We start from the raw sequence: 23,320 nt of genomic DNA, 5'->3' as shown, positions 1-23,320 counted from the left end.
GCATTACCAATAAATATACGAAAAAAGTGTCTATATTTCAGCCTTAACCTCCTAATTCCCTGAGTGGTCAAAATGCTTTTCGTTACAATGATAATTGTCAGCCATCTGAGAATAAACGTGTATATAATAAAAATAGTTTAAGGTTATTGGATTTGAAGCTTTGAATTATGACTGAGAAACACTTAAAGAAATAAGACCAATAATCTTTACCTGATAAAATATGCAACTTTTTTTTAACTAAAGAAAGAATTGCCATTTTTAACAAGACTACAATTAATAACCATAAATCCTACAGTATGGATTAGTTTCATTTATCAGTTAAAAAAAGTTTTGTCGTAATGTGCAATTGAAGGTTAGGGTTTTGCCTGAAGCTTTTTTTAACTTTCAACTGAACATAAAGGAAAAGTATATTTGCAATAAAAAACAATTACTGATATTTGCTCAATTGTCTGATCATAGATCAAGGCTATTGTTGTGGATTCGGTTTAACAAATTTAAGGACGTGATACGAATTGCATAGTTTCGCTACGTGACTTTTCGCGAAAAAAGGAGTTAGATCAAATACGGGAGCATTTGATCTCTGAGACAGAAAACATTTTTGACCTCGCTTACATCTTCCTAACGGCTTAGCGTTCTCTTACAAACAAGGCAACAAGCATGAAACGTAACAAAAATGCAAAGTAGCAAAGCTAAACACTCAGGCAGCGCTCATTTTGAAGGCCAAGCAGAAATTGGAAAGGGATGCCATCGCCTTCGCGAGTCTTGATATGTTAACAGAGTAAGTAGCATACCTGATAGGCAAATATAAGATACCATGCCTCCGCTGTCAGCATTGAATAACACAAAGTTATGTTCTACGATGTCATCAAATTAATCATGTTTGAAACAGCGACAAAACGACTGAATTATTGTAAAACGAACGCTATCTCATTTAGATGCTCTCCTATATGACTCAAGCCTCTGTCAAGCTTGTTAAAATGGTTATTATATCCCCTGGCACTTGAATTTTATAAAACGTCTTAGCCAGTTAATAGAAAGAAGTTGGTCAATACACTAAGTTCTTTAAGTTACCTTCATTTTACTTATTGGCCTTACCTAATCCCTGATCAAAAAACATGGCGGTCATTTTATGATTTTTCATTGAGTATTCGCAATTTACGATACGCCAAAATGTTCGGTCATTGATTATTTATCCATAACATTAATTCGATGTTTTTGTAGTTTCAGGCGCTTTCTTGGTTTTGTCTGTGAGTGAAACGTGATAAATAAAACAACTCGAATAGATTATTGACCTCCTCTGTCACACCCAGTGACAATTAAACACCGGCCGGCCTCGTATGACTTCCCGCCAAAACAATCCCAAAAGAACACATATTCTGGTTATTCCGAATAAACCATATTCCGTTAATTCCTTTCATTCTGCTATCGGGAGCAGAATAAACGGAATAGTATTACGTTCATTCCATAAACGGAATAGGTCCCAAAAGAACGCGATCACCGTCTATTCCGAGTATTCCTTTTCCGAAATAGTCCCAAAAGAATGCTCCCGCAATTTCCGACGCTGTCTAGCGTCCAGTCTTCGCGCTGGTGATGAGGTCGTATGGTTTTAGAGGGTGTCATCTAAGCTGCGCTTTAGCCTGTTCCAGGCGTTCGGCAAGTTCGGGAGCAGCGCGAAAGAAGGAGAGGGAAAAAAATCCCCCTCCCCCCTCCTCTGTTCTTTGCGCTGATTGCCAACTAACACGGAATGCCTGTACAAGCTAGCTGCACTATACGAAAGCTGAAGGGTGACCCAGGTTTTTTTGGAGATCTCGACGCATTCTTCCTGTATATATAATGGATCGATTTACGAACAATTGCATATTGTAAATGAGATTATTGAACTCTGGGGATCATCTTAGAAAAGCTCAGCAGAGTTTGCTAAGATCTCCTGCTATAACAATATTTAGATCCTTAGCAGAAGGATTAAAGAATCGTTGACCCATGAAAGGCATAAAACATGAACGATACGACCCAAATGTTTACTGGGAAATCGGAAAAAAATAACCGTCGTCTGTGACAGAATAAACATGATAATAAGACAGGTTGTATTAATCATGCTCTTAAGGCTCTCAAAGAAATAAAATATCTTGGTAATCAACAAAAGGAACATTACTAAGCTTACCAAGGTTGTCTACCCAGAATACCATTGGGTCATATCGCTCATGGTTCATGCTTTTCACAGGGTCAACGTTTCTTCAATTGGGTGTATCTATTACCTATTGCAAAAATGAATTGTAATTAATCATTTACTGTATGTAACAATTGAATGAAACAATACAGATTATACAGATTTATTTCAAAATAAAAAACAACACCCTCATCCTCTCTTGACAACAACAAGATGGCGCAGCCATGGGGAGCCCGGTTTCCACGGTTATTGCTAATGGAGGCATTTGAAGAACAGCAATGCCATCCCCGCCCTGCAAGCTTGAGATAGGGAGAAGCACTACGTAGATGGAATTAAGCAGTTATGCAAGCTTCTGAAAACATCTAATCAGCGAACAGTCCTCCATCCGTTTCTCCATCAGATCGGTTTTCTCGATGCCTCATTTTCAAGAGAACCAAATGGCCGCAATACAAAAACTAATATTCGTCGTCGGTTTCAATGACTAGCCCTTGACGCTTTGCTAGTTCTTTAACAATTGTTGCCGGCCCTATCATGATTTGGAAAGTGCAGCCCGATATGGACAAAATGTTCGCACCAGTAAAAACAGCTTCACTGTCAATGGAGTTTGACGAAACTTAACGGCTCTAAATGCAAGGAACTTTATCATCTTTCCCAACTGATTTGTACCTAGCGGTGAACGCATATACCTAATATACCTGATCTGGTTGTCGACACTTCTGTTTAACTGATGCTTAACTTCTAAGAAAAAGGGATCTTCTGGTTTCTTCATTTCTCGAGGTCCTGTGTAGCGAAGGGCCTTGGACGAAAAGGACTTCTGTGACCAGTTTCAGAACTTCCTTGCCGTATTTTTTATTCTCTCTCTGTCCGCCAAATGAGTAGCTTTCGGCCAGTTTCGGAATTCTTTTCGAGCAGTACATCTGCCAAGCACAGCTTTCGGGACTCGTCTGTGCCTCGTAAACCGAAGAACAAGGAAGAAAACCACAAGAGGATTCTTTGCAGGACAAGGGGGTTGTAATCAGCAAACTGCCTCTACTGTCATAGCTCCTCTTGTTCTTCTTTTGTGATTCCATAACCACTTTGAACCAGGCTCTTTCTTTTGCGGCAAGGACTTGATGCAACGAGAAAATACTTCATCTTCCTTGGACGCTCCGTTGAAAAGAGTTGAGCAAACTTGGTTCGTACTCTTCGTCATTTTCTTTTCTAACATCTTTTAAGAATTTTGAAAGAGCTTGTCAAGCTCTGTAGATGTCATAGTTTCTGGTTCTTTTCGTTAATGCTTATCCAAAAACCCTTAAAGTGTCCTCACGTCGGACTTCGTTTTCACGACCGTATTGTTTGACTTCTCTGCGAGAATAATCTCTTCTAGCCGTCTGACTGTCACCACTGAATCTTGACCTCTTTCGGCGCCATCTTTATTTGAGTTAAAGAAACGTTGCGCGGGTTTGCGGGGATCTTTCAAGACAATGGAACAATCTGATTGGTTGATTTTAGTTATTGGCCCCCTGACTGCCTTTGTTGTGTAATTAAACGCAGTATTGTCAAGTGTCTTAACGATTGGACGAAGCGAGTCGACCTCGTCTCCTGATATGTAGACCAGAAAACTAGCAGATATACAACAAACCTGTTTAACTGGTTCCACGCGAGGTATGCGTTTTGCTCACTATCTGCACCGAGTGGAGCTGAATAATAATTATCGATTACTCGTTGATTACCGTGGAAATGACAGTGACTTTATCATTTCAATATTAATCTATGAATTATCGTTGACTTACTCATGCCGTCATTAGGTGAGCTGTATGGAAATGCAAAAGAAATGCAGTGTCTTCAGAAAACGTTGGTGGTCCCTTTCCACTACAATGTGCTCTTGCCAATTACATAACATGAGTTATATAACGGATGATTACAGGAATAATCCCTAATACATAATGCCAATCTGGCGATTTCCCTTGAAATTAATACCGAAAATGTTTGGAACAATAGAATCATTCTCATATGGGTGGGAAATTCGTGCACGTGAATAAGCTTGACGTTATCAAAGGATAAGCGACATCTTATTGAACTTCTTTAGTCGAAGTGGATTTGTTACTCCCTTTCCTTAAGAAATCAGAAAGGGACGCCATTGACTTAGCGAGTCTTGATGGTGGCATGCCTTATCAGGCCTGATAGGAAATTAAAAGATGCTGTTCAATAAAAATTGTCTTTGATTGGAACTGTAAACAAAAAAAACAATGACATAATCGAAAAACCTGTTGCATGCTAAGGAAGATATGTTCTGCGTTGTCTATAAATTAAACTCCGGATGCTAGCAGGCGGCATAATCCTTGAGGGAGCCTGATTCTATTCTCCGTCTGTATTGTTGCCCGCCGGCGAAGATTAGTTGGCCACTCATCAAGAATTCAACAACAACAATTTATTAAGGTATTTCCATATCTATTCATGACATTGCCTAATATACCTGATTAAATATTTCTAATACAAGTTCATTTGTGATATCTATACTTCACGCTGAATTCACACTGGTGGCGTATAAATAATTTTTCTTTGTCAAATAATAACTCAAAATAAAACGTATATGTCAGTAGTTATTCGGATTTCAATATTACCCCATCATTTCAATTTACCCCATCATTTGACAGCACAACCATAGAGTTTCACTTGTATTAAGCAATGGAAAACATTTTCCGCGGTGTTTCCGATTTGATCGAGTTATAGAAACACGACTGGAAGAACGAGGAATTCTGTAGAAACATGAGTCGTAGGCGAGTATTTCCACGGCTTTTACGAGTTATCCTACACTTTTACGTGCGTTCATGTTTGACAAATAGATTCCATTTTGATGTAATGTATATGAAATGATTCATATATGAACTGCGGATGTATATGAAAGTGATAAATGATCGTCGCAGTGAATTTCCAATTTAAGCAATTGGAATAAAGAAGCCTGAAAAAAATTCAGGGCTTCAACGGGATTCGAACGGGATTCGATGAAGTCAAAATGTGACCCAAAGTAAAAGAAAAAGATGATTTTATCAAACTCACGGCAAAATGGAATGTATTTGTTTTATACATTTAGTTCTAAAGTTGAATGCCGGATTTGGTGAGCCTTAGTTGTTTTTAATTCACGATCACGGTGTTTTTTCTTAATTACGAGGAACTGTTAAACCGATAATAAACATAATGACGGAAAATGGAGACAACAACGTCAAACTAACCTTTGTTCCATTTGGAAAGTTAGCTTTTAACTGCAATTCATGGAGTTACAGGGACATCGCAAAATTAGCCACAGTCCAAACTTGTTTAACTCAGCAAATGAATGTCCGTCGAAATGAATGATATTTGGCAGCTTTTTTTCTCATGGAAGATTGAAGTAAAGCAACACATTTTTGTTTTGTTTTGGCCTCGAGTTTTGAGTTCTGAAAAATTCAGCCTCGGACATGCTTGGACTATGAACTCTGATCACGCGCGCGAGTCACACTACTAAATGACGTCATGTATGTAGAGCTGAGGATTTACCGATCACAACGAGCTAATTATCTTGGGGGCCGGGGTTGTATAAACCTAAATAGAAAAGTGGAGAAAATATTTCCTGTTCCTTTTAGAAAAATACTGGAGAAAAAGAAAGGAAAATCCTCGATTTTCCATTGCATAATTGTATGTGCGCGAAGCTGCGCGCGCTTACAATGCGACTGTTTAAATAAAGGTACGCGCGAACAGGTAGCTGGCGCGAGCCTTCCAAAAAAAAAAAAAAAACGATCAAATGAGGTTGTTCCGCGTTCGGCTCTCATTTTTTCGATGGTAAGTTTGGTATTTTTTTGCTATATACAGATTTTATTTAGAAAGCAAGTCTTATACCTTTATACCCTCCCCTCCTTATTGGTTATATATTATTTTATCAGGGTTTCAATACACCATGTAAAGATCGATCGTACAATCATTGCAATAAACCAAAGATAACAGTAATTCCCAAACTAAGGGTTTCAATGCCCTTGTAAAAGTCTAATCTTTACAATGAAAACATAAAAATTTCTTAAATAAGTGTTTCAGAATTCACTTATAAAATCCAATATCTACATTATGCCACTCCAGAAATTAAATCGGTTCTCAAACTACGTATTCTTAACACTCAAAATCCTTGCATTGTAAACAAAGAAATACATAAATTTAAGGGTTTTTTAAGGGTCTCGATTAAAACAAAAATACTCCTATAAAGATCTAATTTTTACAATCGAAAAAGAAGCAAAATTTGAATTTTGCAACTTTGTTTTTAACCCAAAAAAATTCACCATTTTGCTTTGTCTCGGAGCAAATCAAAAAGTCATAAAGCTGCTGAGGGTGCGCCTTACAGTCTAGGTTTCGCTGGATTCCACGGCAGAGCTTGCTATGAAATGAGTCTGTTACGTCACGAGTACAAAGAGCGTTTGTGTAGAAGGCTATTAGTGCTCTGTCAGCTGCGCGTCCTTCATATTAAGGTTTTTTTCAACCATGACATAACAGCAAACATGACGAAAATTTGACCGCAAACTATACACTGTGTTGGGCCGTCCGCATATGATAGGTCTCCGATATAAATCTTAAATGTTTTAAATCGACCTAAGACGGAAATGGCGTTGTGTATCCTCTCACCGCCCAAAAAATTAGCCTACAATGACTTTATTGTTCGTTTAACAAAACAAGACTAATCTTTCGTCGCTCGTTACACTTGTATAGTCCACGAAAGAAAACGTATTTCAGCGAAACACCATAGCCGCCATGAGGTAATATTGTGAAATTGTGGGTCTTCTTTTCTTCCTTGCGCAAGCCAAGATGAAATTTAATATACTTGCACAAAATTTTGAACACAATTTTGTGCGGTGTACCCTGGGGGTGAGGGGTGGGGGAGCTGCGACGTGCCTCTTGTTCCATCATTTCACACCAAATATGCCATTTTTCACGTCCCATGCCCATGAAAGACCTGATCCGAAAGGCGATACCCAAATTCGGACCAGACCCTACCCAGAAACAGCTTTGCATTACGTAAAACGGTTGTTGTGAAGGGCTACAAATTTCCGATGTTAAATCGCACTTCATAGGGGATCACTTACAACAGTGATAAAAAATAGTTTCTTTTAATAGTTATACCTAACTGCTGACAAGGGTGCGCAAACAACACCCTAATGGTCAGAATCTTTCCATAGTAGTCAGAAACCAAAAAGGCTTAAAGTCTTTAAAACCTTACCCTTTTTACCGAATGTCCCCGAATAGCGGCAAGTAACTGTGAGGCCTTTGTTGAGAGATCCACCAATAGTACTTCCAATTCAGAGAGATCATATTTTATTAGTTGCATTGGGTGCAACAATGGCCCAAGAAATTAACCTTTTCAGCTCAGGAAAAATAATCAAGTTTTTGGGCATTTGGCCATAACCACAGTCATCTGTTCATATGCCTCGTTAATCGTAGCGCTTCTATTGAAGTTAATAATCGGATTTTGATATTACAGTCATTTCTATTTTAAATTAAACTTTAAACTGTTAACAAATAACGATTTCCAGTTAAAAACGTTTTAGAGTGTGAAAAGACAGTTGTTTTACGAAGGTTAAACGGGTATTTAAAATGTGTCTTATTTTTAACTGATAAGGGACAGTATTTAGGACTTTTGACATGCTTTTCACTCTAGTAAAGGATTGTTCGTTTAGAGGTGAAGAGGTGGCAAATATATTGCCAAGACCTGGACCACCAAAGTTGCCGTTTCTTAGAATCTACGCCAGAATAAATGCAGATATTAAATTCTTAGTCGACTTACAGAAAACTTTGACCTACAGTCAAAATTTCTATCACCCCATTCAGGAATAATTTACATAAATAACAAAAGAACGACAACCCGTGACCATAATCACGAATTATCAGACTTAAAAATAATACTTTTTCTTTATCATTTTTAGCACCGAACCGGACCTCAAATTACTAGGAGGTATTTTGTTTGTGAATGATCGAAGTTGGCCGAAAAGTACCGCAGATTTTTTTTTTTTTTTTTGCTCCAAATAACAACATGTAAGGTAAACTGTCCGAACAATCATGGTTTGAAACATGTCATGCATTTTTTCCGTCAGAGATTACGGCAATGTCATTTAATGCAGTGACATCTGAAAGGAAGCCGAGGAAAGGGAATTCTGAATAGTCAGATTCTGTTGACAGAACAGTGCTAGAGGAACAAGATTAAACGTATACCTTGTATGCTCTGTAAGTAATCTGTTGGCCATTTTGAACGAAAGCCCTTCAAAAGTTCAAATTTGGAGTTCAGGGTCACTATTTATTTTTATCATATTTTTTTCTTCAATCACTCTTCAATAGAGTACTTCTCGATTTTCTGGACAAGAGAAGTTTTTTGTTAGGTATTTTAGGACGTGAGTTCCCTGACCAGACATTTTAGTATGTAACTAAAGCTTTGCTTTGAAACGAAAGAGGAGACGCGTGTATGGCAAAGGTTGTGTGATGCTAGCTGTTGACTAGCTTACGCAATAAATAGGATGTAAGCAGACACTTATGATCTATTTTTAATACAGTTGGTAATTGTATGAAGACCTTCACATATGATCACAACACAAGTTGTTATAGACGAGCCATTTGCCTTGAGACTGGTGAGAAAGACAGCTCGATTGGTATTGCCCGCTAAGTGTCCAATCAGGCGTGGTAAGTGTGACTCAGTTGAGAAGAAAATAAGTTGTCTTAGTGAATGACCTTGATATTAGCCCTGAATATATCAGCTGGGTGCCGGGCAGCAGCAGGTTTCTTGTTAGTGAAGTATCTGCTCGTGATGACATCATAACACTATTCCACATTCATGTATCTGTGACTGGATAACTCGGTTTTACGTCTCAGGTCAAATTATTCATTGGTTGATCTTTACTCGTCAGTTTTATGTCCTGGTTTCACAGTAGTTGTTCGTGACCAATTTTGACCCTTCACAATGACTATTTTTTCGATTCTTGAACGATTTAAACTTTTACTAGTTTTATGGTGAAAATAACATAATATTTTAGTGTTTTAAAATGCAAATTGAAGTCCTAAAATCATTGTGCGAGGACTGTGACTAAGGTACGAACAAATTCAAATGTAATTAAGAATTGTCTGATATATGGTGACCCCGGATGTCCCTAAGTGTGCTTAAAATACATGCACGCAGGCATGGCAAATGGCATGCCGATTTCCTAAAGCATTAGAAAAACGGAAGGTAAAAATTATCCATGAACTTGAGCAAAAAACTGACATTAGATTTATGAACAGAAAACTAATTTAATCCGGAAGCAGCAAAACACGCTTAAACAAACTCTTTATCGCCCAGCTATTACAGTTGATTGCTACCCAGCCTCATTAACCGTTATTATTACATGACATTTCTTAAAAAAAAACTGTTAATATATTTTCAAACAATAACAACAGCAACAACAACAACAATAACAGCAACAGCCCCTAGATTTTAACCAGAACTTTGAAAGCTGCCGAGGAACGAAAAAAAAAAATTAAATTGTTTATGAACTCGATGTGGTGACTTTTGGGCGTGTCTAAATTAGGTATCAACACCTAGCAATCACATTTTTCAGATTTTAAACGAAACCCATACTGGTTTATTGTTGGCTAAACCCTTAAAGTGATTAACGAATAATGCGCTTTAATTAAAGATCAACAAATTTCGGCAGGACCTCCTGCAAGGTGCCCTGTCTGTTGACATGTCCGAGCTGATCGCTACACAGTTAAAAAAATACGTAACGGCAGCGAAAAGATCAGATGGTCAAGAACGATTTGTGACTCTCGAGACATGCACCAGATGGAAAAGTTCATGTAAAGGCTTTTCAGAGGAAAACAAAACAACTCTCTTAACTGGATTATTTTATGTCTAAGCTGATTTTTAAATGGCAAGAATTCCACTAAAGCGAGGTCGGTTGCTTGACTGCCGCTGTTCATGGTGCTAAGTTGATAAAAATTGATAACACGTGCAAGAAGAGCTGGTCAATTACTCATGATTACTCAACAGCTTCATTCGTTTGTTTATGAACTTTGTCTATGACATAATTGTGTTTTAAAATACCACAACGGATCATAAGATAAACTTGTTACCCCCTACATAGAAAAAGGTCACCCAATAGGACGCCCCAAGTGTAAGATATCAAAACAAGTTTCAATAAAAGTATATTCCTCTCTTTGATTTTTATAAGTTGTTTTGGCCACTTCGCTGTTGGGGTAAGTTTTGTTGTTTCTCTTTTTGAAATCACTAATTGTTTGTGTAAGGATCTAAACCAATCACCACACCCGTTATGTCGTATTAAAATCGGTATTTCAATCTGTCTTATTGATCAGTCGATTATTTACTGAGATGATTTAAATCCCTTTCCATCTTCATATCTCCCAGAGCCTTCAAGTCTTCTAGATAAATACTGCTAATCAGCTATATGAGATCAGTAGCTGTTTTCATGGCACAAACCCAAGTAACTGGCTGCCCACTAACGGAAATTCCCCAGAGTACTTCAAGTCTATAACGTTGTTTTAATACATCTCCTATTCCTTAACTGAACCACCGCAGGACCTACTCAGTTACCAAGCGCTTCGAGAACGAAAACTAAAAACGTGCTGATAAAAGGTGAGGACATCATTTAGATTATAACGTTCATTAAGTCCTGCGTGATCGTGTTCTCTAGCTATAATTCCATCCTATGATGCATTTACAATCTACTTTATTCAGTAATTATTTTTACAAAGAGTGGATCCTGATGACAACCCAAAGCGAGACATTGCATAAGTTTCCAGTCGTACATATAACAAGCGAAAGTTGCGTGCAGTTGCGAGTTGATTTCACCAGACCAAAACAGACAAAACATCTACAGTAGTTTATCATGTTACAAAGAGGCAAAATGTCCGGCCTGATGAATCGTTCAAAAGTAGGGGATAATAGATGAGTAACAATGCAGAAGAATGTTTTAACATTTGCCTTAAAAGCCATAAACGATAAAAAGATCTGTTGGGTGTTCTCAAGTCATCAGCATCATTTGATTCCTTCATCTTTAATTTTAACCGAACCTTTTCGATTGCTTGATCCGTCGGCATTTGCTTTCCAGTGAATTTTCATCAGCAGCCATGCAGCAGCACTAGGACGGAACAAGAGCCTAAAAATCGCCTTTTCTAGTGTTTGTCTGGCACAGAACTCCAATAAAAACACGTAGCTGTTTTGATTCTCGAGAATTCGGCAGAGCGGTCTCGAATTTAAGCACAAGTTGATACTCTATTTATTTTGTGCTTTGTTTGACGCATAAGAAGCTCTTGACTCAGTTCTGTCACGTACAAGGCCTCTACTTTGTAACTCACTGCAAGCTGAGCTCTGTAAGCCACTTTTGTTCTATCTCCAATTTTCAAACCATCAAGAGCAAGGAGTTTTTGTTCGACTTCCTTTTCTATCCTCTTCAAAAACCTAACCTACAATAGTTTAATTTATTTTAATAGCCCGGTTGCGACCTCTGTAATCTCTGTGAAGTCCCTTCAAATGGCGTTTGAAGATCTGCGAAGGAGGTCCATTCCACTGATGACATCATAGATAATGAAACACGTACATGTGTGTGGCGGATAATCTCACTTTTCTCTTTTCTTTATTTTTCTTTTTTTGTGAAACAAGAAATAATAAGTGACTCATGCTCCTGAAAAATCTCCTGAAAAAGTATGTAACTAAACGCCAATTTTAAACAGCTTAAATTGCTAAACTGTTCGTATTACTGACGTGTGTTCTCTAAGAAATGGCCTACATTTGGCCTTGGATGCTTTTTGAATCGTATTTCATTGAATGATAATTAAAACTTACGTTTTACAGAAAAAAATGTTGTTTCGACTTAAGACAGCCGTTAGGGGTGAATTGATAACTTTGAGTGACACTGCCACCCAAATAGGAATATTAACAATTTCAATGCAGAGGATTTAAATGCTTCCATGGCATTCCATTTTTGTGATCAATTGAGTCATAACATTACCAAAATAACTGTGGCTCTATAAAGCGCTTCTCCCAAACTCAAGCAGCAGCACCTAGATAATGAGCGTAAGACATAAAAGCGTATAAGTTGTCTGTGTTCTTATTGGACTAATTGATAATGAAAATTAGCCAATGACAGGACAAGAAATTACACAGAAAGAAGGAAAGTAAATAAACTAAAAAAACAGCAAGCTGTTATCCAGGGATCTTTGATAAACAGACTTTTGAGGAATAAAAACTCTGTTTGTAAAAACTAATCAGCCTTAATATCCGCTTTTCAGTATTCGGATTGGATTAATGAAATTACGTTGTCTGAACGAGAATTTTTTAATCACTTTTAAAAGATCGTTTTCATTTTGATGGTATATTTATTTTACCGACTAGACAGTATGATTACAGTTTCCTGCCATAGGAGTAGTAAAAATATCCCTTTGGAGCAACAAAGGTGTAACATGACTTCTTGATAATTCCATATAAGTGATGTTTTAAAGCCTAATAACTACTAGTGAACCACAGTTTGAGCTAAGTCTAAAAGACACCCTTTGAAGCAAAACGTAAGTAAACAGAGCCCATGGGCCTCTGTAAGTAAGTCACTTCAGTAAGTAAATAAGTAAGGCACTTTAGTATCAGTCTTATATCATACAACTCAATATACACCAGAAGAAAAGGGTGGTCCACGACTAGCATGGAAATTAGTCCGTTTCCGGTAAAAAGAGAACATAAGCCGCTCATAAGGCGTCGAATGCGAAACAAGAGAGAACTCTGTCCTTCTTTTTCAACAAAGGCAAATAAACGCTATTAAGTGACTTAAGTATGGCGCCGACCAGTCAGTCTCAATATATAGTACCTGTCGGTTCGTAGAAATGGTTGATCGATTTTGGCCCAATAGGCCTTGCTTTTGGAGTCTAACTCGCCAGTACTAGCAGTACTCTTGTTTCAGTGCGGTATGCGGAAAATTTACAGTCAGGTTACTGAACTGAAGTGAAGAATTTGACCTAAATTTTTTTGTTATTGCAAAAATGGTAGCCAACCGTTATAATTAAGACCAGTGAGACCAGTTACTCCGGCCTTGCTCGTAAGGAACTTTCGTTCCTGACTAACTTCTGAGAAGCGGGCCTCCACATCTTGGCTTCTATAGATATAGTATTGCCAACGGCAGAGGTTAACACATAAATCAGTTGACAGCTGTAACCGGTTTATCCATGCCATGACGAAAATTTTTATTGACTAGAATACAATTCAGGCAAAACTTAGTCAGTCTTTTAAAGTAATACTTTATCACTTAGGCATCAGTCAACTAATTTCAGAAGAAATGGTTAAAACCTTTGAATAGTTTCAGTTATGATTTGATTATTTGTCATTATTTGTATGTTTGCTTAGTTGATTTGTCAGTTTTCGCTCTGACTTTCCATCTTGGTGACTTAAACGTTGAAACTCATTACTTCAAACGGAAGAAAATCTCAGAATTCGGTTTATTTGATAGAAAAAGAAGCGGCAATCATCTAAAAGGAATAGCGAGGATGGTTAAGATTTTAAAAGATTTAAGGTGACTTTAGACGGATTAAAAATGCTGATCTGGAAAACATTATCCTGAAAATGAAAATTCGTCTGCAATTACAGTGTTTTTATCTTTTGTTACAAATTTGGAGAAATATAACATGCTTTCAAAATCATTCTTGTAACACATTAATTACCAGATGTTCGGTATATTAATTGAACGAAATCGAACTCAAGTCATCAACACACGTTTTCGAAAAAAAAAAAAAGGCCCTGGGGGCGAAGCCGAAAAAATATGTGGGGGGTTGTTTTTTTGTGTCTCCCATTTTTTTAAATGTCCGCGTGCGCGGTTTTTTGTAGAGGTAGGTTTTTGAAAAGTGCTCGCTGCTCGCAAGGCTAACTTTGTCAATGCTCGTGCTCGCAAAAAAAAACGCTGTGCTCGCATCTCGAAAATGCTCGCAAAGACCATTTGATACCCCTAATCCACGAACGAGACCCCTCTCCCGCCTCCCGTCTCCCGTCTCCCGCCTCCCTTACAAAAAAAAAAAAAAAAAAAAACGCGCAATCGAATTCAATCCAATTAAAGTACCTATAATATATTCCACCGGTTTGATTGCAGTTGGTTGCATTGTGTCCGTTTACCGAACGTCCAATCTACTACACAGAGAGATCACGCGACATGCTCGGCTGGTTAAAAAAAAGAATACTTAAATATATTTTTCACCCCAATTTTCGTTTTTCACACCAATCTCAAGACTTCTAAGTCGAAAAAACATAGTGTACAGTGCATACTTGGGTGGATATACCATTTACCAACATTAATTATAATATAGTTATAAAATAAAAAAAAAAAAAAAAATTTTAAGAGGGGGCCCCCAATCACCTAGGGGTGGTTTTCAGCAGGGTCCTCTGAAAAAAAAAATGTTAAATCTTAAAATAAATTAAAATCTAAAATACAATAAAAAGACAAATGCTGCAAGAATATTAAACGGAAAAAATAGAAAGCATCTACATTTTCAATAAAGAAAATTTGGAACTTTCTATATTTTGTTTCATTTTCAGTTTATGAATAGAGACGAAATTAAATGCTTATATATGTTATTTTTCCCCTGTCATATTTTCTCGCGTTGTGATCATTCGCTCATGCATGGCTTGAAAGGGATCGATACAAAATGAGCTAAGACATGATTACCTTGTTTTCCCAATCGTCTACGACGTTCTAAAACAAACGTTGTTTCGGTTCGAGTTCCTGTTATTCTCCGTGAAAAAAAAGCCGCGAAAGCTAAAAACAATATAAAATTAATTAAAACCGAGATTAATTCTTTCTTATCGCATTACTGACTTGAACCCTTATAGTAGGATTAGTTTACTGAGCTGGTTGGTGTAGTTTTGAAACTGTTGGCTGAACCTCACAAAAACCTCCATAAAAACATAAACACCTGCAATAGAAATGGTTGACTGACGCTAAGAAATTCATTTACAGGCGTATTGTTCTTCTTGGAACATTCTAGATGTTGAGTTAATCCGTAGTACAATGACCAAAACACGAAAAGCTTATTCTTCACTAATTGCGCCCATTATATGTGTGGGTAACTTTTTTATGGCCATAATAACTCTAGACCAATCTAAAGTACTGGCGCCAAGCAGGGTTTAGCTGCTACCATCAAATTTATTTCAGTAACACGAAAGCACTCTATACTTTATTCGTAGAACTACAAAACTCGTGTTTCAGAATTCAAATTGTAACGTGTTTAAATATTAGTATTTACTAAATAAGAAACAGGTACCGCATAAACACACCAATATGGCACGCGGCCCTCTAGTTACTTTTCACTGTTACGTCATCGATGAATAAAGAAACCAGTTTAGCACGATAAGCAAGTTTGTTAAACAGGACCCACCTCTTCATTCTACCTTTACAACCCCGCAAATCAAACGTAAATCTAGCTTACACATTCGATAAGAGTCATATCACAATGAGGGTCTTAGTACACTACCAGATCCTCTGAACAAAGATGAAAATACTGTAACACATTTTGGACTTAAGTTTTAAGCAGTCTTTTCTGTCTATATTGCCCAAGTTTTTACTTATTCTTTGCCCCATGATTCATTATCGTTTTTGTAAATTAAGCTTGAACTTTTGAAATGCTGTAACGATTTCTGGCCATGCATACAGAGCTTATTGTCGTTGTTGTTATTGCTAATTTCTCTTCCCTTTTCACTAAGATTCTGAAAGTGTTTTAAAGAAAGGCGGTTTATATATTGATTGCTAGTTCGTCGACGCTCGAGGTATCAAATTAGTATTATTAAACACATGTCAGGTATTAAACAGGATAAAGTAAGTCAGCCATAACTTCAGAACGTAGCTGGAACGACTAAAAAAGACTAAACTTAGTTTTCCTGCCCGCTACCAGCGCGGAATCGTGCTGAAGCCAAACTTAGAACGACGCTGTAAAGACTAGAAGGGAAGCTTCAGCTTGCTAACTGCCAAATAATGTCGTCAGAGCAGATTAAAGAAAACAAGAGACAACTGCGATGCTCAATTCTCTTGTGCAAAATTAGCACATTTTGTTTTACCGTATTTAATTAGCACCACAACCGTGGCACGCGCATTCGTGTGGGTGACGCAAATTATAATTCGTCCACTCAATCATATCAATAAACTCAAGAATAGCCAATAAGCAAACGCTCGAGATCGGAAGAGCAAATAGAGATTTATTAGATGCTTGGGCACTGCCTACACAACACTTATGAGGAAGAAAGAACATGAAATTGAAATAGTCTTCATTACGCGCATCAGGCAGGTGTTCGCTTGATCAGTCTGCAAGTCATGCATTACAACCGATTGTTTTCTCGCTGAAATAACTTGCATTACTTCTACATTGTTCACATTCCTTTACTGAGGGATGGCTCTCGCTTTAACTTTTCATTCTATACAATGATTTATCTTTCAATTACCCACTCAGCACGATTGGTTAATAACGCACTTATTGTATACTTGGTGGCTACGTTACTCTTTTTACAGTTAAGATTTAGGTAAGAGTTCTTTTTAAATACTTTTAAGGCGTGCTAATTCTCTTGCCCGCGATAAGAAATTCCGTTTCTACTTCCTGACCTCATTTACACCAAATCAGACTAAGCAAAAAAATGTCTTATCAGCCCGCTCTAAAGCGGCAGAGAGGACAAACATGATATTTTTTACAGCTGTATTTGCCGAGTTTAATGAAAAGAGACCGGTTTTCGAAATGGGCAAACAAAACCGCCTTCAAACAAAAGGCCGCACGCAAGCGGAAAACAATGTGCTTGTCGTACGCAAGACCGCGAAATAAAAATAAGCTTATTCTGCATGGCTATTGGATTTGAAGGTTAATGACATGTATGTGCCACGTGACCAGAACTATGACTAGCACGGCAGTTAACTTATAACGCGTGTTACTTCTTCACTGTTGCAGATCGACCAACGCAGTTCAAGAGTTGAGACCAAAACACTGCCCAATGGAAATCTCATGGAGTCTCATGTTTGTTTTTGCTTTGTACTTTTCCGTGTTTTGCAGCCATTCTGTTTCGTCGGTTAAGGTAAGCGACTAAACGGCAAGTGACCGTTTTTATTTTTTCATCAATGCTGTTTGTTGTCTTGTTGCTTGGTACACGAGCGAAGCGTAATCGACACGTGGATTTGTGAGCACGGTTAAGCCGCTCAGTTTGAGTTTCACTGGCAATATCGTGGACTCAGCTTGATGTGTCCTTACCAGTTCGTGTTGTTTGAACCAAAGGAAAACTCCTAACTTAAGATTATCAATCAAACAGTGGACATGCGTTCCAATTGTGGTCAATTAAGCAGTAACGTAAACTACTGCTTGCCAAGACTCCATGTCAATTGTTGCTTAGGGATTAGAGAATTATTTGTTTTTTATGTCGTTTCTTTTTTCGTTACTCGACTTCAAAACTTACAAGACACAAAAGGTTAACAAAATCATCAAGTGAAAAACTGACCAACTGACAGATTTTATCTATTTCCACGTCGACATTCTTCAGTCAAGGTCAAGATTCCATCAGTGTTGGTAAACCGACAGCCGCATACAACCAAAGATATTTCTATAAGATTAGTGCTTATTATGCATATTAGCATCGATCCAAACAATGCCATAAAATGCTCTTTTATCTTTATTTGTATGCCCGTAAAAACAATGCCAAGTTGATCTAAGGAACGTTGTTATCTTGGCTTATAAAGCGAACTACAAAACCTCAGTTGTAAATCTAACTAGCACCTGAGTCTTAGAACTTAAATCTGGTGAAGTAACCTATAAGCTTTTCGCCAACAGAAAAAAAAGTCACTTAACAAGCCGCATGGACGGCACGTGGCGAACAACAGAGGGTGGTCTACTTTATTTGACCCACACGGCGGGAACAGCTCGCATCCAAACACTTCGCCCGTCGCGGTCTCAAGTGAAAACCTCTCCCAACAGGAGACAAAACTAGTGTCTGAAAATGCCTTTGAAAGTATCCAGGAGGAAAGAAAAAGAAAACGAAGGCGGAAAAAGAACAAGAAAAAGTTGCATAAGAAATCGCGAGACGACATCAAGTCAACTAGTCTCGTGGGGGTAAGATAATTATTCATAAACTTAATGATTATTTACTCTCTATGGTTAACCACATGTTCTTATGCGCGGTAGGCTGTAACGTTTTTTAACACGTTCAAAACAGAATATATTAAGGCTAAAAGATCTAATTACAAGTGCACGAGACTTCATTACTGCTCTCCTGTTGAGCTATTTCAAAACTAATTGCAAAAAAATTACGGTTAATTGCTCCGGAATCTCCTGCAGCTAGGGTTGTTTTTTAACAGTTAATTGCTCATTTCCTTGGTGTGTTTTCTGATTCCTTACCCTTAATTGTTATAGCAAGTTAATGATGTCTATCTAGTAAGTATTTTCATGTATCCAAGCTAGGTAGTCCAGCTGCTAAGGTTGTTAAACCGCTTTTCTGTCGCTAGGAGTCATCCATTTCATGGGTCATTTCACCGTGTGAATAAGTGGGGTCAAAATCCTTCTTGATCACTCGTATTGCCCACCTGCGCTAAACGCCCTCTGCAACAAAGGAACTCCTACTAAATCCCAGATTATTTATCATAAAAAATGCTTCTCTGGCACGTACATCACCCCTTATCTCAATTAAATGGAAGTTTCAAATTTCTCTTTCCGTTCTAGCTCACTAGTATTTTTTTTTCGCTTACTCCAATCAAAACATTGACATTAGAAAATTAGTTTCGCAGTTGGTGGCACGCTAAAATAGCTTGTTAGCTATTAATAGATTTGCTGACATAAAGTGAAAAAACTAATAGGACATGCTCAGGGTCTGTGATTAGAGCCAATTCATTTTCGTGGACTTTACACGATTTGGGAGTTCAGTTATTTATAGGATCACCTAGCTTATTTTTGCAATATAAAATTGTCCATTCGTAACAAAATGTCAGGAATTAAAATGCGTATAATAATAAAAATAATCGGGACGCAGTAATCATCTAATATTTGTTTATTTTGAGGAGAGGAGTTTGAACAACCAAATGTAAAGAATGGTGCTTCACTTTCTTCACGCCATTTTTCTTAACCCTGGCCTGCCGATCATTTTTCATCCAACGGTTACTTTACACAGAAGCTCAGCCCACAATAGCGTGTTCTTTCATAGTGATTAAGTAAGCTCAATATACTAAACAAAATCTGCGCTGAGCTCCGACGGCAACAAATTATATGCTAATCTTTTTATCCACAACCCACGCGAAAGAAAACAGAACGAAATTAATCTGAAAGTTGCTATTGTTCCAAGTTCGAAAGTCCACTTTCCCAAGGAAAACTATATTTTATAAAGCAAGTACAGCCGGTGAAACCACCAAAAGGTAATTAGCGCATATTTAGGCGCGTGCCGCTGGCAACAGCACTGAACTCATTAATTATCATCATTTACACCTTTTTTTTTAATTAATGTTAAAGACACACAGTTCCTCAGTGACCGTGGTTAACGTTTACGTTTTTCGGTCTGTCAGACATTTTCTGTTATGCACCTTCACCTGAAATGCGTTATTCTGCAACCCGGCCGACGATTAGTGAGTGTAAATAAGCCGTTAACAATTTCCGGTTCTGTTGGCTCTTTGTTATAGACACGATGTGAAAGATAACGTAAGAACTTGCTAATTGAGTATACAGGAAACTGGCGAGGCGTGAAGATAGGACTGAAACACGATGGGCGTACTGGATTCAAACACGTTTGAAGGCAATTAAAACAAATTCATTTTGTTTTTGTTTTGTTTTTTTATTTCGGGTACCAAATAAACGCAAATATAATGCAAGCATCATACACTGATACAATATCACTTTTCGGCTTCCCAATAACAAAGCCATATCGGACACTTCAAAGTGACTCGGATTTTTCGCACTCACGATACCCGCTCAGTCCTGCTAAAACTCTAAACGTTTTTTGCCTCCACAAGTCACCAAGCTTTGCAGCGTGTTTTGTAGAGGTTCAAACACTAAAACGACAACCAACCAACACGATCAAAGCAAGTTCCTTAAAAGGGTTCTATGATCTGCGCGTTAAGTATGAAGCATGCTGCGTCAGACATGATCATCATTTTATTGGCCGGTTGTTAGTTGCCTTTTTGAATTGATATTACCTGAAAACGCTCACCCAAGTTGTCATAAATGCCGGATTGTGGCCAGTGCTTATGTGTGTCACAGACCGCCACTTAAGTGGAACAGAGCTCAGTTAGCTTCAGTTATTTGCCGACAGGCGTTTGGAAGGTCGCAAACTTCCAGTACCTCGTGGTTGCCATGAGTCTTATTTTCACGTGTTTTCCGTGGTCAAGGGAAAGTACACCAGAAAAGGCGTAAAAAGTAAAACAGTAGCGTTTTTAACTTTAGGAAAGACTGGCGAAGCTGTTATTACTTTGTAATAACTGTTTCAACTTTGGCATATGATAACAATGTGACAGCCTAATGTAATATTTCACAACGCTCTTCTCTAACTATCTCAAGATCAGTTACTGTATTCTAATCTAGGAATAATCTTTCTTTTTTTAGGTCAAAATTAGTTTAAATTCTAAAAACCCTCTTAGGCTAAAGCTATGGTATTTAGATAAAAAAAATAAGACGGTTTGATAAAGTTAATCAAGAGCCGTTTCTTAATCTTTAGTTTTATCGTTTGTATCTTAATCTCTTTGACCTTTTTAATTTGCTGAGTAATAAGCACAAGTTGATTCAACTGGAAAACGTCTTAAAAATAGCTAGTTTCTTTCCTATATTTAGAAAAAAGTTTAAGATTAGACTAATACTTGAAATTTCACTGGTGATATTGTTTGGACTAAGAAGAACTACTTCACCTCAGTATTTTTAATGATATTTTTAACCAAACGAAATGTAATAAACAAATAGTGATACAAAAGTAATGTAAACAGCGCATTTCCCATGCGCGTGTCAGTGAAGAAAATGTGATCACTGGATATAAGAAAGTGAACCATCTTTTGGTTTTACATTCGATTTCAGATTGTTATCTTAAATCCATGCCATCGAGAGCAGATTGTTTCTACAGTCAAAAAACATCCTGTTCTTAAGCGATATTAAGCACTGAACAATTTTCCGAAAAAAACAAAACCCTCTTAGTGACATACACCTTTACAAGAAGATGACTGATTATAAAAAAAGCCAATATTGACAGAGCGTTTTTTGTTTGATTGTCCGCGAAAGCACGCTATTAAATAGTTGCGAAAAGCTTCCACCACTCAACAGCTGCAATAAAATAAAAAGCCCGTGACATGAATCGGAGTGATTACCGGTATTGGAATTTTCAAATGTATTTACAGCTCATGCGTTTTAAGCTTGCATCATGCAAGGTCATGCTTTTTTATTTTTTGGTGACCGTTCGCTTATCAAAGTAACTGTCTTGCTGCAGGGATTTTGCTTCTGCATTGTTGCGTCAAAAGAACAAATTGTTTCACTTTCCATACTAACTAGCAATAACAGAAATACCTCTCATCTTGAACGACAACTTTTACAGCGTTCAACTGGGAACTGGTTGAAACAAACTACCACTAAATAATAATAACCTTTTATTAGAAAGCCTTCATTCACTATATACAGTGGCTTTCAAAAAGGTCCTAACTAATATTAAAAGTACTAAATCAGACTATATACACAAAGTACTTTATAAATTGTACATCACCTGGCATCTCGTATCTAATGTTATCATTATTTGTGACATTGCAGTACCAAGATGTACATTCATACCCAAAGAGGAAATGTAGAAATTGGAACGAATGCAAAAAAGACGAATGTTGTATAAGATACAGTAGTACTAAAGGATATTGCAAGCGAAGACCACAAAAAGGACACAGATGCAGGCCTGTTCTTTTGGTAAGTAGACTGTCGCAATTCCTGCACGATAAATACGCGCGGGCCGGCCCGAGTTACTCGCCGCTCGCGGCTTTACCGCTTGTATATCGGAGAGAGCTGTTTTCGCGTTCGCCCCCACGGAATTTAAAACAAAAGGGAGATTGCTCGCCGCAGACTAGGAGAAATGTTGCGCCCCGATAAGCGGCTCCGCGGAAAAAAAAAAAAAATATTAAAAAATAAATTTTTAAAGGGGTTTAGGGTCTGAAAGCTTACTTACTTAGAGTGCCAAAAATATGAACAGAAATGTTTATTAGCCATGTGGCACTTTATCAAACTAAGCATTTCTTTGTGTCAGGTAAGTAATAGTCACAAAAAAACAAAAAAAGACCAGGAGTTTCAGGCCAAGCTCTTGATCAGTCGATTTACCCTAACGAACATCCACTGATCTACATGTATAGCCGATGTGCTTCTAGTAGTAGCTAGTAGTCACGTAGAAAAACTGAAATCACAATATCTTACAAAAACAAAACAAAACAAAAACAAAACTTGACAGTTTTCCGCTATTGCAGAGAAGGTTTTCTAGACCGGGAGAAATTTAAGCCCAGAACAGTCTGAAAATCACTTACCATGCAGTTTACTTGAATTTAGTGTTTTCTTTCTTACCATTTCAGCCTGGTCTTAGAGATTGTCCTTGCGACGAAGGGCTCACATGTACCCCCTACAAAACAACAAGATGGGGTCTGAAGAAACACAGATGCCAACGTTTAAAATTCGACGAGGACGAACAAGAACAAAGGTATGCATAAATTCTGCTGGATTGCAAATGAGAACTTCCATGGCACAAGAAGAGTGGAACTCGTGTCACGTGAGGTTTGATGAAAAATCATCAAGATGAATTACGCTGGAGTCGAACAGTCCTGTCCTACGTGTCTTATCACCTCGGATTATTGGTGGCGTTTCATCTATAGACATGAGAAACTGAGAATGTGCTATTTTGTAGAATCATGTAGGAAAATGACTGCAAGTTTTGTTTTATTCACTCTAGTTGTTTGGTAAACATACAGAAAGTAATATTAACATGTTATCATAAAATACAGCCACTCGGACGCATGCATATCAGGCTTTTTAGAGCGTCCGTGACGGGCTGAGTTAGGACAGGCTGAGCTAGGACAAGCTGTAGTCTTGTTATCCAAACAGTTTAAAGTAGCGTGTCAAATTCTTACGGCTTCTTTTTGACCATTGGTTACTTACGCTAACAGCCACAGCAGTCTAAAAAAATATTTTGAATGG

The 23,320-nt window shown here is 37.7% G+C and overlaps 1 protein-coding gene across 7 annotated transcripts; it reads left to right on the top strand.

Annotated features, from left to right (window-relative positions):
• The first annotated feature begins 652 nt into the window (after positions 1–652).
• On the top strand, positions 653–23,295 carry LOC144667503 (uncharacterized). 7 transcript variants are annotated; one of them, XM_078528926.1, is made up of 7 exons: positions 5,882–5,962; positions 8,724–8,833; positions 10,722–10,778; positions 17,102–17,225; positions 17,972–18,250; positions 21,905–22,051; positions 22,702–23,295. In XM_078528926.1, exons 4-7 carry the CDS (start codon positions 17,145–17,147, stop codon positions 22,834–22,836), a joined length of 642 nt encoding a protein of 213 aa, XP_078385052.1. In that variant the 5' UTR covers positions 5,882–5,962; positions 8,724–8,833; positions 10,722–10,778; positions 17,102–17,144; the 3' UTR covers positions 22,837–23,295. The 7 variants fall into 7 exon arrangements, with proteins under 7 accessions (XP_078385050.1, XP_078385054.1, XP_078385052.1 ...); XM_078528930.1 differs by lacking the exon at positions 10,722–10,778; XM_078528927.1 differs by lacking the exon at positions 8,724–8,833 and having other exon boundaries at positions 5,942–5,962.
• Positions 23,296–23,320: the final 25 nt, after the last annotated feature.

Source organism: Oculina patagonica, chromosome 10 (genome assembly GCF_052425735.1).
Source record: "Oculina patagonica isolate OP01 chromosome 10, crgOcupat, whole genome shotgun sequence".
Classification (NCBI taxonomy): domain Eukaryota; kingdom Metazoa; phylum Cnidaria; class Anthozoa; order Scleractinia; family Oculinidae; genus Oculina; species Oculina patagonica.
The sequence above is the reverse complement of the archived record's forward strand: the minus strand, read 5'-3'. Positions and strand labels throughout refer to the sequence as shown.

What these genes read in the sequence shown, in the direction of transcription:
- LOC144667503 (XM_078528924.1), top strand. An exon ending in ATTCTGTTTCGTCGGTTAAG is followed by an intron (nt 17,226 to 17,971) that starts GTAAGCGACTAA and finishes TTTCGCCAACAG; the next exon opens with AAAAAAAAGTCACTTAACAA. An exon ending in GATGCAGGCCTGTTCTTTTG is followed by an intron (nt 22,052 to 22,701) that starts GTAAGTAGACTG and finishes TTACCATTTCAG; the next exon opens with CCTGGTCTTAGAGATTGTCC.